This window comes from Hermetia illucens, chromosome 4, assembly GCF_905115235.1.
Source record: "Hermetia illucens chromosome 4, iHerIll2.2.curated.20191125, whole genome shotgun sequence".
Taxonomy (NCBI): Eukaryota; Metazoa; Arthropoda; class Insecta; order Diptera; family Stratiomyidae; genus Hermetia; species Hermetia illucens.
This window is the reverse complement of record NC_051852.1, coordinates 171,123,946-171,139,328: the sequence shown is the minus strand read 5'-3', so window position 1 is coordinate 171,139,328 and position 15,383 is coordinate 171,123,946. Positions and strand designations below refer to the sequence as shown.

Below are 15,383 nucleotides of genomic sequence, written 5' to 3'. Positions count from 1 at the left end.
GTGGAATGGTTGGCACTGTGAACCGACCCACAGTGAATGATATCATTTTATATTGATCTTAAGGGGGGTCCCATACATATAAAAGGAAGCTGGGCATTTTTTTTTCACCGGATATAATCATATGGGATATTAAATGAAAGGTCTCAATTAGTATTTTTGAAATCAGGTATTAGCTTTGGTACGAGTTCCAAAGATAAGTAGTGAAGGGATTAGAAAATAGCCTCTTATGTTAAGGGGTCATTCTCAACAACAACTCAACCTCAAAATCTTTTAAAAAAAATCATGGTGGTGCCTCTATATGAAGTCTAAACTTTAAAACACCCTGCATATGCCTAAATAAAGTTAACGAAAGTAGATTACAATTTTTTTTCGGAAACCGACTGGAAACTCCCTTAAATTCTCTACAAAATTTGGGGCAATGTAGCACCGCCCTGTCAACATTGATGCAAATACTGCTATTATTATAATAGCAAAGGTATAGTGGGTCGAACTTCTCTTTTTCAGGATTTTTCCGTAAATTTACTGCAGCATAAGACACCATATGTACATAAAATATCAGTATTACAATAAAATTAGTAGTCTGACATACATAATCGTATATATACACTACACTGCACTATAGCACAAATAGACCCAACCAGCACCCAATACTCTTACATAAAAAATACACAAAACCTTCCCTACCTGGAGCGCCAAATTTCCGGTTTTTGACTTGTTTTTCGCATATATTCAGGGCGTATCATAAAGGATGAAGCTTATTACTTTAAGGAGGTACGTTTAATTTATGTAAACGAAAAGCTTATTACCATTTTTGACGTTCTAAAATGGTAATTCATATAATTACGCCTAAATACCTAGAGGGTACATTTAGATTTTGATTTTTTAGAAAGGTTACCAATTACCAAGAACCTCCTCAGACGCCGCTATAACTCGGTAGGGCTAGAAGAACATTATGCGCCTACTATCCAATTTGCCATTACACATACAGCCAGTAGCGCCTCAAGTACCCTAAAAAGGGGGTTAGCCCCCTGTGCTTTACATTTCGCGTTAAGGGATGTTGTAAGGCTTTGAATCGAGAAGCCTGGAAGGGTCAAGATGATTCACAATTTTTCAGAGAAATCTTGTAGAATTTTTAGGTCAGTGTACTGTTATATTTTTTTGGAATAATCGGGTTTCTAATTAACGTCAATTGTTAGTCTATGCTGCACTGTTTACACTATATCTCAATCCTTATGTTATTCATCCTTCCTCTATGTTACTGAGTTAATAACACACCTTAAAGAGTTTGGGGCCACTTATGTCTTTTTCGCTTACACTTAATGAATAAAATCAGGGAAAACTCTCTTTTCTCCCTTTTATACCAATGATCTATCCGTTGTTTTCCGACTTACCAAAGTATAATGTAAAGATACTGCATAGTGCTGAGTTGGCAGGCAAAACCATTGTTATTCAATTTCTCTACTCCTTTTATGATCAGATTTTAAACAAACATAAACAATCTAGAAGCCCGCTAAGTTTTTAAACACTACACGCCAAAGCTTAAGTTATTTACTGATATTCCTTCATTTATCTTTTCTTTTGTTAAGATACACTGTCATAAAGACACACTTGGCATTAGCTAGATCTCTTCAATTTTCATATCCAATTTGGTTATAGGCTAAAACTTTTAATGCAATCTCTTCATCACCAAAGATAACTCAACGTTCGTTCACTAGCCGCTCGTAGACAGAAGAAAAATTTGAAAAAGATAGCGAACTACAGACGGCGGTTACGTTAAAAAAAAAACACCCGTCGACGCGGCAATACGTTTCGCATTAAACTGTTAGCCTCTAACAAAAGAACACGACTAGCCGCCAAACGGAAGCGGACGGCATATAAGTAACTTGGCGGGAATATCGTTGTGCATGCATATCGCGTGCGACGTTTGCATATACTATAATTGCCAAAATTCAAATCGTAAACAAATCGTAAATCCATAAGATACTGTCATAACCGTCGCCAAGTGATGAATTTTAAATCTAAATATGATGTGAGGAAAGAATTTGTTTATATTTTGATGTTGAACTTTTTTAAATATTTGAATATTTTAATTATTAAATTTACTTTCGGCCGGGGTCTTGGGGTAACCTTTACATCTAATATTTGCTTAAATGAAATAAAAATAGATAAAAAGTAGGGCATCCATAAGAAAAATGATAAGAAATTTTGAATTTTCCAACATGTGAGCAGTAAAGTGTTTAGAAAACTCAACCTTCGGGTTAAGATAATATCGCCTTTTCCTTTATCCTTAACATGAAAATAATTTAAATTAAACGATGGACCAAGACGGCTACAGTTTCGTACCAGGGCAGAGGCAACTCATCACACGCTAGCTCGCTAGTGTTATACACTCCCTTTTATAATTCGCAAAACACAACAAGGGTGCGAATTATATCCGACGTAAATCAGGCCACAGTTCGGACCAGAGCTTGGCCGGAGCTAGGTAATTTTTGTTTGGGGATTAAAGCGGAAGTGTGACAGCATCTAATGAGTTGCCTCTGCCCTGGTACAAAGCCGCAGCCGCCTTTTTCCCTTTGTTAATTTTTGAACTTTGGATGTTAAACCCAAAAAGAGGACTCCGTGGCCCATATAGAGTGGGAGCAAACTGCTCTCCATCTGGTCCGGTCTGACATCAAGTGGATGTGGACTTCTGACTTCTCAATCCCTAAACAAAAAATGCCTTCAAAAAACAACATAAGAGTAAATTGCAGCTACCACCTTACGTGAATTCCTGATTCTGCATAAGATTGTAGAAGGATTCTCAAAGATTCAAAAAACACCCACCAACCCCTATACTGAAAATGTAGCGTTCTTGCCCAAGGGACTAGATGTTATTCTGCGTTAGCATGTGGGTCAGAAAGCCACACACACTTCGAAAACTTGAATACAGCTCAATTGCAGATTATGCCATGCAATATATAATGGCTCACAATCCCAGGATGCTGTATGAGCTGGCCGTTCCAGTTTGTGGAATAGTAGTGCAAATTCACCGGGCTCTCGGTACCCCTGTGGAGTATTGTGGTTAACAATTGCTGCCTGAGAAATAGCGAAGCAGCCCACTAGACGCTTAAGTAAAAACAGAAAACACAACTGCTGTCAAATTTGCTGTGCAACAGTTGTTGATTCAACACCCTCGGACTTATTTGCACCAACCTGTCTTTTCCTTCATATAACTTTGAAAAAATTAATTTATCCAAAAAAAATTAGGCGAAGACCGCTTTGCGGTTTTTTATCAGGGCAGAGACAAGTTATCAGACGCTACCTCCAGACCAAAAAAGAGGGAGTAAGTCGCTCCCGATATGGTCCGATCCGACATCAAGTGGATGCAGATTTAAGACCCCTCGATCCTTACACCAAATATTTTCAGCTCTGGCCAAGCTTTGGCCTAAAGTATGGACGGATTTATGCTCAGAGAGCATTTTATATCTGCGAGTCGCTTCTGTCACGCTGTTGCCAGGGCAGAGATAAGGCATCGTCTGAAGATTTGCCTCTGCCCTGGTAAGAAACCGGAAAGCCGGAAAAATCCAAACTCCATAAGGCGATAAATAATTAGAAGATGAAAGGCGCGAAGTTACGTACAAAAGGTCACGACATTCATAAACCATCTTAAGTACACTTACTCCAACCATGTTCGCAGGGACACAATTTTTATGGTCCTTGGGCAATTCTTTTTTTTATTCCGATATACTTACGATACGCATTTAAACAATCAATCACCTTTGCGGATGCTACAGCTATTCTTGGTAGACACAAAACTGGTCATTTTTTCACAAATCCTTTATGAACTTTCGTATGAAAGTTAACGAACTCAAGGACTAACAGGTAACTTAGAATATAAATAAAAATACTATTCCAATAAGTCGAAGCAACCATAAGACTCGTAGGAAGTAAAGTACTTGATGATTTGGATTGGTGGCGAAAAAACGAAAATATGGTCGCCAGGATTGGGTTCGCCACTTCTCTCTGTCGTAAATTCACGGGAGCTTTTTAAATTACCTTTTAAAACCATCGTAATTTCGATCAGCCTTTAGGGTAATTTCCCATCAACTTTGATATTCAAACCAATCTTCAATAGTTATCATAATCACCAATAATATAATCATGCCATCAGGTAAGCCCCTCCTCCAATTAATTCAAACTATATTGGCCACAAATGTCCTTCTTCCGAGCAAGGCCCTTTCTTGTCTCTTTCCCGTTCATTGTACTTATGTATACGTCCTTTTGCTGGACCCTCTTACCTATATGAAGGATTGTTTGATGGTATGTCAGAACTCCTTACTGTCAGATTCCCTTCTCTCTCGTTCTTCCTATGCACGATTTTCAGCCTTGCCATAATCCTCCTTGCTTTCCAATTCCTTCCAACAACCCCTCCTACTCGCCCCTTCTACTCTCCTTTTCTATGAATATTTGTCCTGCCCTGAAATTCGACATAATTAAAAACTCCTTGAACCACACCCTTGCACCCACCCGAGCGTCTCCTCTCCATAGTTCCTTGGATATCCCCGCATGTTAAAATCGACGCTCACTACTCCCAACTTGCATCTGAAGTGGAAATGTTCCGTTAAAACTCTAAAACCGCAAGTAAATCAGCTAAATTCAAATTTCGCAAAACCAACTTCGACGGTCTCAACTCAGGATTAGCTTCAATCCACTAGGATCATGTATTATCTAACTCAACCTGTAATCAAGCTCTCACCACTTTTTATAATACAATATCCTTTCCGATCGCCTCTCTAGATATAAGCCTTATTTCCTGCTTGTCTGCATTCTCGTATAACTTGTTTCACCACGGAATTCCATAAAAACATCGCCCTGAAGGATACACTACTTCTCACTTCAGTCACCTCATACTGACAGAGCAGCAGGGTTGCTAAATATCTTAATTCACAACAGGACTATTTACAACGATTTCTCCAATACCTTTGACTATATTGACGGAAATATCCCCCTTCCCCTCTCTTTCTCTCTAGTCAACTTCCCTTCCTCAATCATATCATGGCTCCCTTCCTACCTATGAAGCCGTACCTGCAGAGGTTCTATTCATGGTTACTCATCCCGTTCTTTCCCTCCTTCTTCTGGGATTCCCAAGGCTCTACTTTTGGCCCATTATTATTCCTATTTTTTATTAATAACCTTCCCTCTATTCTCTCCACCCCGTATTTGCTTTAGCCAAAGGACCCTTAATTATTTGCCTTTTTTTCGTCTTCAATGGACTGTGATCCGTTGCAAGCCCACCTAGATATGCTGGTCCGCTGGCTCTCGGTTAACAATTTGACACTAACTGTCAGCAAATATCACTGGATGTGTTATTCGCTTAAACCTTCTCCAACATCCTTTTCCTAAGATATCTGATTTTTTCTAGTTTTTCCTAAAAGTTTCACCGAAGTAGAAAAGTTGTTGCCCATGTTCATGTTTAGCCTTTTTTAGAGAGGAATTTTCCAAATTTGGGAGCTCTCCTAGGAGTTTAGTTTCCTGCCGTGGTTGACTTCCTTCAAAATATTGGCGTTGGCCAATGTCAAATGGAGACCTTGCTTTATTATATGTGTGGCAACCGCGGACTTTATGAGTTACCCGTATTTTTTGCGGAGTCGATCTCCTTTATGTGTTCTAACACCCGGGTGTAGACTAGCCGTTTTGTTTGCCCTACATAAATCTAGGCAGGAAATCTTAAAAATGCCGCTTTCTTCGGTATACTCTTTTTTATCCTTGACTGATTGTATTAGGGACCTCAGTAAGTATCGTCAACTGATCGAGAAGACCCGAATAGGTTAATGTTACTCATTAACTTGGTTGGCTCCTGGAGGAGTCTCAAAAGTTGTTACTTTGAGGCCTGGGGTAGCTTTTGATCCGACTTACGATGAAGTCCCTGTTGTGTCCGTTTTTCTTTGCTATGTCCAACATGTGGTTCGTTTCCTTTTTCCGTCTTTCCTCATTGAGCAGTATTGTAACCATCCTGTGAATCATAAGTTGTATGCCGCCATTTTGTGTTGGAAACCGTGGTTTGAGGGCTTCCATCATCGGTACACTTGGCTTTTTGGCGCTTTTACGTCGAAGAATACTATCTAGTATTTCATCACGTTGCATCCCCCTCGCCTCGTTGAGTCTGGCGATCACTTCCCTGCTGTTTCCCACTGTCCATTTTCCTATTTGAAGGCCTAATCTTTTGACTTCTTCCAGGAGCCACTTCGCAATATTTTGGGTCTGTGAATTCGTGGCTGCTATTTTTTTTGACACCCGGGTGTTATATTCGGTATTGTTTTCTGTGGGGCTCGTAGTGCGGATAACCTCTGCTTGTGGCTCGAGATCTACTTTCGGTTATGCCTGCGCTATAATGCCCGGCAGCTTGGATCCGTTGGCCCCCTGTCTCTTTTATTAGTTTTAAGTGTAAGTTAAGTCACTAACCTGCTCCTTCTTCTGAGGACATTATGTAAACAATAGATAAAAAAAAATTATGCTTACTTCCCGGTGAACACTGAAGGAGATGCTGATATACTTGCTACACTTTGAATTCTGCTCTTTGGACCGTGGTACAACAATTTACCTCTGCAGGTGAGATCGCCTGGCATTAGATATTGGCTTAGTGCATACCAAATGAGTTTGGGTTGCATGCGTTCAAGCATCGCCTCTAAACCAAGAAAAACATTGTAGAACTGGCCCAGTTTTCCACAATACTATTCCATGAGCAGTCGTCCAATATGTATTGCATCACTAGTGACCCAGGTCTTAACTAAATCAGCTTGATGAACGATAATTTCAATGATGCACCCTTAAAAAGAATGCATTCCAAAAAACCCGTGAATTTGAATTGTAATCAAATTCTAGAGTAACCTAAGGGCACTGTCGGACAATTTCTGTTTTTAAATTGGAACAATTAAGCTGTATTTTTAAATAAGGTATTTTTTATCCACCCCAATAACACCATTGGACAATTTTCTGCTTATTTTACCTATGTTGCTTTCTGTTGGTTTCCCCGCTTGATTACCTCTTTTCTTTCTGGGCGCTGATGGGTGCAATAGGCTACTCGCCTATGGAAAGCATGTAAGATGTTTAACAAGAGATTCTCTTTCTTATGCCAATTTATGGTGGTTACCGTATTTCATCTGTGAATATTGTGCAAATTCTGTGAACCTTTTGCTTAGACAACGGCCTGCTCTGGATGTCATCACCATCCAGTGTATAAAGCCATCATTGTTTTGGACGGTCTTTTGGTCGTTTCCCATCAATTTTTATGTTCAGACCAATCTTGGCAACTGAACTGTCGTTAGCGCAAATTATGTGACCATACCATCGATGCAACCCCATATCTGTCGCCGATATCTTCATGTCAGATGTGATCAAGGGATATTATGCCACTGGTCCAACGCAACATTTTCATCTTCATTATTACGATGCTTGGAACTGTGATGAATCTGGAGCTGGTGTTCGACACCTTTGCTCCCCTTTTCGCTGTGGACATTGTTGTCCATCTTTACTCTGGTTGGTTATCGTTCCTCTTTTTTTTTATTTTTTTTTTTTTTTCAACAACGTTATAAAACTTATATCTTATACTAGTAATAAATTACTTACAATACTAATAATAATAATAATTTTATCTTAACTAACTTTAACTTAACTAATTTTATCTTAACTAACAATATTAACAATACTACTTTATAATACTAATTACCTTAAAATACTATACATTCTTACAATACTAATGCTCTTAAGCTAGGATAAGTTTCTTTTTTATGTTTTTCTGTTTTTAAAATATTTAGAGTTTTATTCTTGTGGGAATCAATTTTTTGGAATAATTTCAGGGCTTTATCTTTAATATACTTATCTATGGTTTCTAATCTTAGATCGCTATGTATATCTAGGTTTCTTATATAATGCGGGACATTGAAAATTTTTCTTACAGCTATATTCTGACATATTTGCAGTTGTTTTTTATATGTCTTACATGTTTGGTAAAAAATACTGCTCCCGTATAGCAGAGATGGGCGAATTAATTGTTTATAAATTAAAAGTCGATTCTTAATGTTTAGTTTCTTAGATCTAATTAAAGGGTAAAGGGATTTCAGCGTACCTGTGCATGCATCTACTTTCAACTTTATGTGTTTTCTCCAATTTAGTCTGCTGTCGAAAGTCAGTCCTAAATATTTCGCTGTTGGTTTCCAATCGATGGGCTGATTTTCGATTTGGATTTTCCCCGGTTTCTGTTCTCTCTTTCTTGTAATGAAGATTGCCTGGGTCTTCTCCGGGTTTATTTTTATCTTCCACTTTTTGAAGTATTCCAACATTGTGTTGGTTGCCTTCTGAAGATTACTTGCGATGAGGCGTGCCTGTTTCGATGTGTGGAAGAGGCATGTGTCGTCCGCGAACAAGGAGATCCCTGTGAAGCGGTTAAATTGTCTTGGAATGTCCGCCGTGAATACTGTGTATAACAGCGGGGAAAGCGGCGATCCTTGGGGTACTCCTGCCTCTATTCTTTTTTCCGTTGATTGGTGCCCCTCCAGTGCCACCCTAAAACTTCGATCTGCAATAAAGGATTGGATCAGTCTTATCATTGAATCAGATATTTTAAATTTCTTTAGTTTGGCTACGAGCCCTACGTGCCAGACTTTATTGAAAGCTTTCGATATATCGAACATTATTAGTCCGGTCGATTTCCGCTTGTTCAAACCACTGCGAATGTGCTGGACTACTCTGGCCAGTTGAAGCTCGCATGAATGATCTCGTTGGAATCCGTATTGTTCCTCTGGAATGATGTTGAGCTCGTTGAGTTGATCCTGCAGTCTGCTCCGTATTACCCTTTCTGCAATTTTTCCAATTGTTGGAAGTAGGCTGATGGGTCTCCAGTTCTGTGGGAAGGTTGGGTTCTTTCCCGGCTTCAGTAGAAGGATGATGATGGACTTTTTCCATGCTTTTGGGTATGTTCTGAGACGAAGTACTGCATTTATTACTGCGGTGATTGATTCGACGATGTTATTCGGTGCATTCTTGATGCATTCGTTTGTAAGCATATCCCATCCTGGGGTTTTTTTGCTGCTTAGTTCATGGATGATGGTTTGGACTTCCACCTGATCTGTTTGCAGTTCCCAGTCTTCTCTTTGTGTTGAGTCATCTTATGTCTCTGTTTCTGACTCGTACTCTTCTTCAGATTCGTCGTCCGATGCGGTGTTCTCCCTGAACTGGAGTTCGAGTGAGTCCGCGAACGCTTCGGCCTTTCCCTCTTTATAGAATTCAAGGCCATTGGGACCATGAATTGTAGGTATTTGCCTTCTTGAGCCTCTTTTAAAATATTTGCTGAGCCGCCAGAAGTTGTTGCTTCCCGGATCTAGATTTTGGAGAAATTATTCCCACTGTTCGTTCCTGAATCGGTCAATGTCATCTCTGATGACGTTAGTGAGCCGATTCGCTTCTCTTTTCAGATTGGGATCTCCTGTCATTCTTCCTCTTTTTCTGATGCGATTTCTCTCCCTTATTCTTTCTTTAATATTTCTTGGGAGCCGGAAGTATTGATGGTCATTTACTTCCTTCTCCGTTGAGCTCTTCTGCTTGGCTGAAGTTAGTTGGGCGGTTAGGTTTTGAATCTCTGTCTCTACCTGTTCCGAAGTTTCTAGTTTTGAAGTTGTGGTGTATTGTCTTAGAATGTGGCGGTAGGTGTCCCAGTTGGTGGTTTTTATCATTTTCGGTGGATTTTCAATATATATGTTGTATATTGAAAATAACACCGGTTTGTGGTCCGACGAGAGGTCGTCCAACACGTTGATTGTGATGTGGTTGCTGTAATTCTTTGTAATAGCCACATCGATTATGGTGCCGGTCGTGCTGCGTCCATAATGTGTTGGTTCCTCTGGTGCGTGAATAGTTGCTTCGTTTCCGTTTAGGAAAGTGAGCAGTTCTCTCCCCGCTTTGGTGTTTCGGGTTGCTCCCCAGTCTCGATGACGCGCGTTCAGATCCCCGGCGAGAAAAGTCGGTTTGTCCCCGTTGAGTAGCAATTGAAGGTCCTCTGAAAAATTATCTGCTGATGGAGGACGGTAGGCTGATATGATTTTTATATCAGCTGGTCCTGTCCTTGCCTCGATGACTATAGCTTCCATTCCAGTGATGAGTGGTGTTTCCAAGCCGGTGATGCTCGATGCTTCTCTTAATGAGGACTGCGGTTCCTCCTCCACGGCCAGTAAGTCGGTCGTTTCTATATATGTCGTAGTTGGGTACTTTAAGTGAGTCTGTTGGTTTGAGGAACGTTTCCTGGATGAGTAGTATATCTACTTCTGCCTCGAAAAGGAATTCTTTCAATTCTCCCATTTTTCCTTTTACGGAATTTGCGTTCCATGCGATAATGTTAAGCTTAATGCTTACCATGGTGGATCTTAGTTGGGTTGCCTAGAGGGATCTGAGAGCTAAACAGGTTTTGGATCATTTTAGTCATCATTGACTCCATCATGTTTTGTATCTGTGCTTGCATGCTGCTCAGCACTTGATCCATTTGCACAGGCTTCGGGTTCGCTGAGGAAGAGGGAGTTTTCGGTGCTGTTGGAGTTTTTCCTGTCGGTTTATTGATTGGCTGTGTTACCTGTGATACCTGTGGAAAAGAATTAGATTTCGCCATCTGGGCGAAGGTTTTTTTAATGTTTTTAGGGTTTTTTGGACATCCGCCGTAGCTGGCTGGATGATCTCCTTTGCAGTTGGTGCAGGTTGCCTTCTGCTCCTGCTTCCTCTCGCATTTGGAAAAGTGATGCGATCCCTCGCATTTAACGCAACGTGCGTCAGCGAAACAGTTATTCGCAGAGTGTCCAAACTGCTGACAGTTATGGCACTGCGATTGGGAAATCCTCGGTTTTTGGGACTCGATTTTCACTATCAGGTGGCAGATCGATTTTACATTGTATATGCCGGTTTCGTTTTTCGGCATTAACACCTTTAGTAGTCTGGAGGGCCCGTTCTTCATTTTTATGAAGAAGCACTCTATAGGATGGAAGCCCTGATCCTCAAGGTCTTCCTTCACATCTTCGGGCGCTATTCCCTCGAGCCCGCGGATTATAATGTTTATGTTCTTCTCTTCTGGGAGAAGATATGTGTGGAATTGAATTCCACTTTCTCTAAAGAATTTAGTGATCTTCCGGTGGTCGCTCGGTTGCTCTGGAGTTATTCTCACTCCCAGGTGAATCCTCCTCGCGTGAAGGATATTAATTTTCCTTTTTCGCAACTCGTTCTCAATGGCTGGCCATTTTGATGGCTGCTTTAAAATTACGGGTACCGTGCCCTTTTCGGCTTCTTTAGCCTTAGGACTCTCTTGTCCTGAAGGCTTTGGCTTTTCCGGTGACTTCACTACGGTTTTTTTTTTTAAAAAAAGTGGGCGGATGAGTTGGCACAGGTTTCGGTGGCGGCAGAGGTGGAAAGTCTACATCTTCCTCCTCCTCGGTGGCGGTGTTGTCCGTGTTGTCGGTGGACATCTCCTCTTCCGATGACGAGTTGCTTTCCGAGTCCGACACTTGTGGACTCTCGATACGCAAACGCTTGCCGTTTTCTTTTTTCTCCCTGTTTTGCAGGTCTATTGACTCCTGCAAGCTTTTAATGAGGGCTGTCAGACCCTCGTTCTGCTTCCGCTGCTCCTCTATATCAATTTTCGCAGCGGCTAGCTGTTTATTAATTTCATCCAGACTGCGTTGCAGACTGGCGATTAGTTTTTCTTGGGATTGGTCCGATAGTAATCGGACTTCTGGGGCTTTCTGGGCCCTCGTCTCCATAACGATTTCTGCTGAAAATTCTTCAAAAAACAAAAACTATTTTCTACCCACAAAAACTTAACACTATCCACGCTTATCACTAAAGGGTACCTAAAAGATAACCACTCCTGAAAAAAGAAAATAAATTTGTAATTAGCAATTCTCAAAAACTTTTACCACTCTGCTGCTGACCAAAGACGTCTGCTGCGTTCGGCTGATCTCTCAAGAATTTATTACGATGCGCCATACATTGCCTTTTATAGTCAGCCAATACTCAGAATCATAGAGAGCGAGAGAACAGACGACACTGTGATTAATTTTCAGTTTGCGACGTTCGTTGATATGTCGATCAAAAAGAATGTCAATTATGGAACGCCAGCTCATCCAAGTTGTACTGATGCACGAAGCAATTTCATGACGCAGTTTACCATTGAATGATAGCATTGATTGGAAATATTTAAATCAGTTCTGGACAGGCCACTGTGCCTGTTTTATTGGGATCTGTTTTATTTAGATTCAGTCTGAGACCGTGTTATATGAGGCGATGATTCCATTTTCGAAGAGATCAACTGTGCTGTAAGGCGCTAGTAAACATCATCTTCATAAAGAAATGTAGAGGACGTTGGATGTCCCATGTGATTCTTAAACTGACACCAGAACAAATAAAATTGATTCTAATGACCATGTATCATCGACATTCATTTTATCGCTCTGCTTGCTATCAGATTGTCAAAGTAACTAAATTCATTTAATCACTTTCATCTGTATTTTGTGTATATTATTTACTTAAGACACATCACTCACTTTGGTTGACAGATAAAACTGCAAAATTCACTTGTTCAATGTTGCATTGAGTACCATCATCCTATTTCAAGTATAAAAGCTTGAAGAACTGAATCAACCATCTGAAATCGAAGAACGTAGATAAGTATGCAAACAGCTCTTGGATTTCAAGATAAAGATTTCCGCATACCACGAAATCTTATTCTTTCAATTGAGAGTGACATGGATATATTGCTGTTGTAGCAATAGTTGCAACTGTAACTGAAATTTTAAACTGATTGATGAACAATTTATAAATGGCTCCCATCATAGAACTTTTCATATATAACAGTATTAAGGACATATTTCCATGTGCCATATAAAAGAAAATGTATTGATTATATATAGGGCATTATCTACTCATTTACTTATGATAACAAAGGAAACTCTTCACTCTACACGCCAACCAAAACGCAACTGATGCTATTTACCACCAAGACAAGGATACCTGAATTCCAACTACCACGGCTGAATGAACAAAGATTGGTTCTTTCCTCTAATGTGAAGTATCTGGGTGTAATCCTGGATCCTAAGCTAAATTAGAGTTTGAACATAGAACTGAGGGTTAAGAAGGCCTGTATAGCCTTCTATACCTGTAAGAGAACCTTTGCAAAGAAATGGGGTCTCCGGCCAAGGATGGTTCTCTGGATGTACACCGCTGTAGTGCGTCCGATCCTGACGTACGGCTCTATTGTATGGTGGCAGGCTTTGAAGAAAAAATACAATAGAACGAAGCTTAATAGGAGTCAAAGAACCACGTGTGCAGGTGCTACGGGGGCTCTACAGTCCTGCCCGGCCGATGCTCTCAATGTACTCCTGCATCTTCTCCCCCTAGATCTCCACATCAAATATGTTGCAGCGTGCAGTGCCGTCAGACTACGTGAGTCCGGATGCTGGACAGCGAAGTCCTACGGCCACAGCAACATCCTAGATGAAATACCTCGAGAAATCTGGGCATCCCCCACGGACTATGTCACACGCAAGCTGAACTGCACGAGAAACTTTGCTGCGGACCTTCCAACCAGCGCAAAGTGGAAGACCGGCGGCGTGTTGCAAGACTATGACACAGTATTCTTTACGGACGGATCAAAGATGGCCTAAGGAGTCGGCGCGGGGGTTTTCTCGTATACACACGGTGTATCCAAGTCGTATGGTCTCCCAGGTTTCGCCAGTGTATTGTAGTGACCGCGGCTGCGCGACGGGAGCGGAATTTCATTCGGCTCTTTCTTAATTAATTTGCTTAAACAATGCATTTAATAGTGTGCAATTGCCTTAATGTTCGCCGCAGATTGCACATTATTCAATGCATTCGAGCGAATTGATCTTGACAGGAGGCGAATGATTTGCCGCATCTGCAGGCGCATGCGCATGTTGCCACAACATTGCCGAGTGAGAAAGGCTATGTAGCGGGAATAGAAGCGGTGCACAAGCAAAGCACAGCGAGAATGTTGCTGGGTGGAGGAGTGAAGAAAGAACGGTGGAAGAGTTTTGGTCTGGAGGAGAGTGGTTTTTTGGTGCTTGGTGGAAGACAGGAGAAAGGAAGGAGGGTTTTTCTTGGGAATCGAGGAAGAAAGAACGGTGGTAGAGTTTTGGTCTGGAGGAGAGTGGGTTTTTGGTGCTTGGTGGAAGACAAAGAAAGGAAGGAGGGTTTTTCTTGGGAATCGAGGAAGAGGAATAGAATTCAATTTTGATAGAAGGAGAAATAAAGAAAGAGGAGAGAAAGGAGAAATAAAGAAAGAAGAGAGAAAGTCTTGGAGAAGAGAAGAGGATCATTAATCCGGAGGTGTGAAGATTTTTCGCGAGCAAAGGAAAAGAATTCAATGGGAAGAAAACTAAAACCATATTGTGCTAAGCCCTAACGTAAGGGCATTTTAAACAAAGATTCCGTGGATAAGTTCAAATCGTTGACAAATCGTTCAATCGTTGGCAAGTGATAAAGGCACAGTGATTTAGGGCAAAGAGGAGAAAAACAATTGAAAAGACAGATAGTTGAAGTGTCGGATGAATGAAGTGAATATTTAGCTGCAGAAGTAAAGTGTCGGAATTCCCGCGCTGTGTATAAACAAAACAAACCCATAAAACGTGAAGTACGAAATTATAGAGAGGCAGTGAATTAACGTTAGTTTTTTTTTTCTAAGAACTATATATTTTGTAATTATTAATATTTTGAATTTTAAAAATAAAAAATAGGTACCAGAAGCATCAATCCGAGCTCGGAGTGACATCTGAGTAAGTTGTTCGTTTATTTTCTTTTCTTCTTCTTCTTTTTTTTATGATTTTTATTTTATTTTATTCTTTTCTTGTAAGTTTTACCTTTTAGTTATCTTTATTTTCATTTTTTCTTTTTGTAATAATTTTTGTTTTAACATGTATTGAATGCTTGAATAATGATGACTGAATAATCTGAACGTAGTTTGAGGACTTCCTCCTCTTCCTTCCTCCTTACTCCCGCAGAATTGCTATTGAAGGGACATCCTCTAAATGAATACCTGGCCGGAGGATGTCGAGGAAGGGTGGGAACCTCAGAGGCCGCGCCTCGTACAAGATCTGAGGCGGAAGAGACAGCAATTGAGACGGTGATCCGTCGTGGATCTTCCCCTCCTTGATCGCGGCACTCGGGTCTGGAGACTTACGGCTCCACGCGCGCGGTCGAGCCGGTTTTTTTTTTCTATTTTCCAATTTAGCTCGCGTTCTGTTTGTCCATCGATAGGCCGTCGCGAAATTCGTTGTCAACTCGAATTTAAAATCCGGTGCGGACCCACGCATCGGAAAAGACACGTTGGTTTTTAGTAATGAAGCGTGAGGGATCAA

The 15,383-nt window shown here is 40.7% G+C and overlaps 2 protein-coding genes across 9 annotated transcripts in view; one reads left to right on the top strand and one right to left on the bottom strand.

Annotated features, from left to right (window-relative positions):
• The window catches only part of LOC119654501 (lipase member H-A), a 60,436-nt gene extending 58,578 nt beyond the window's left edge, over positions 1–1,858 (bottom strand). The window contains exon 1 of the mRNA XM_038059934.1: positions 1,392–1,858. Within this exon, the coding sequence (XP_037915862.1) occupies positions 1,392–1,443 (52 nt within the window). The 5' untranslated portion in view covers positions 1,444–1,858. The remainder of the gene's footprint in view (positions 1–1,391) is intronic.
• LOC119654498 (myotubularin-related protein DDB_G0290005) overlaps positions 1–15,383 on the top strand; it is a 213,727-nt gene that overhangs the window by 170,777 nt on the left and 27,567 nt on the right. The window lies entirely within an intron of this gene.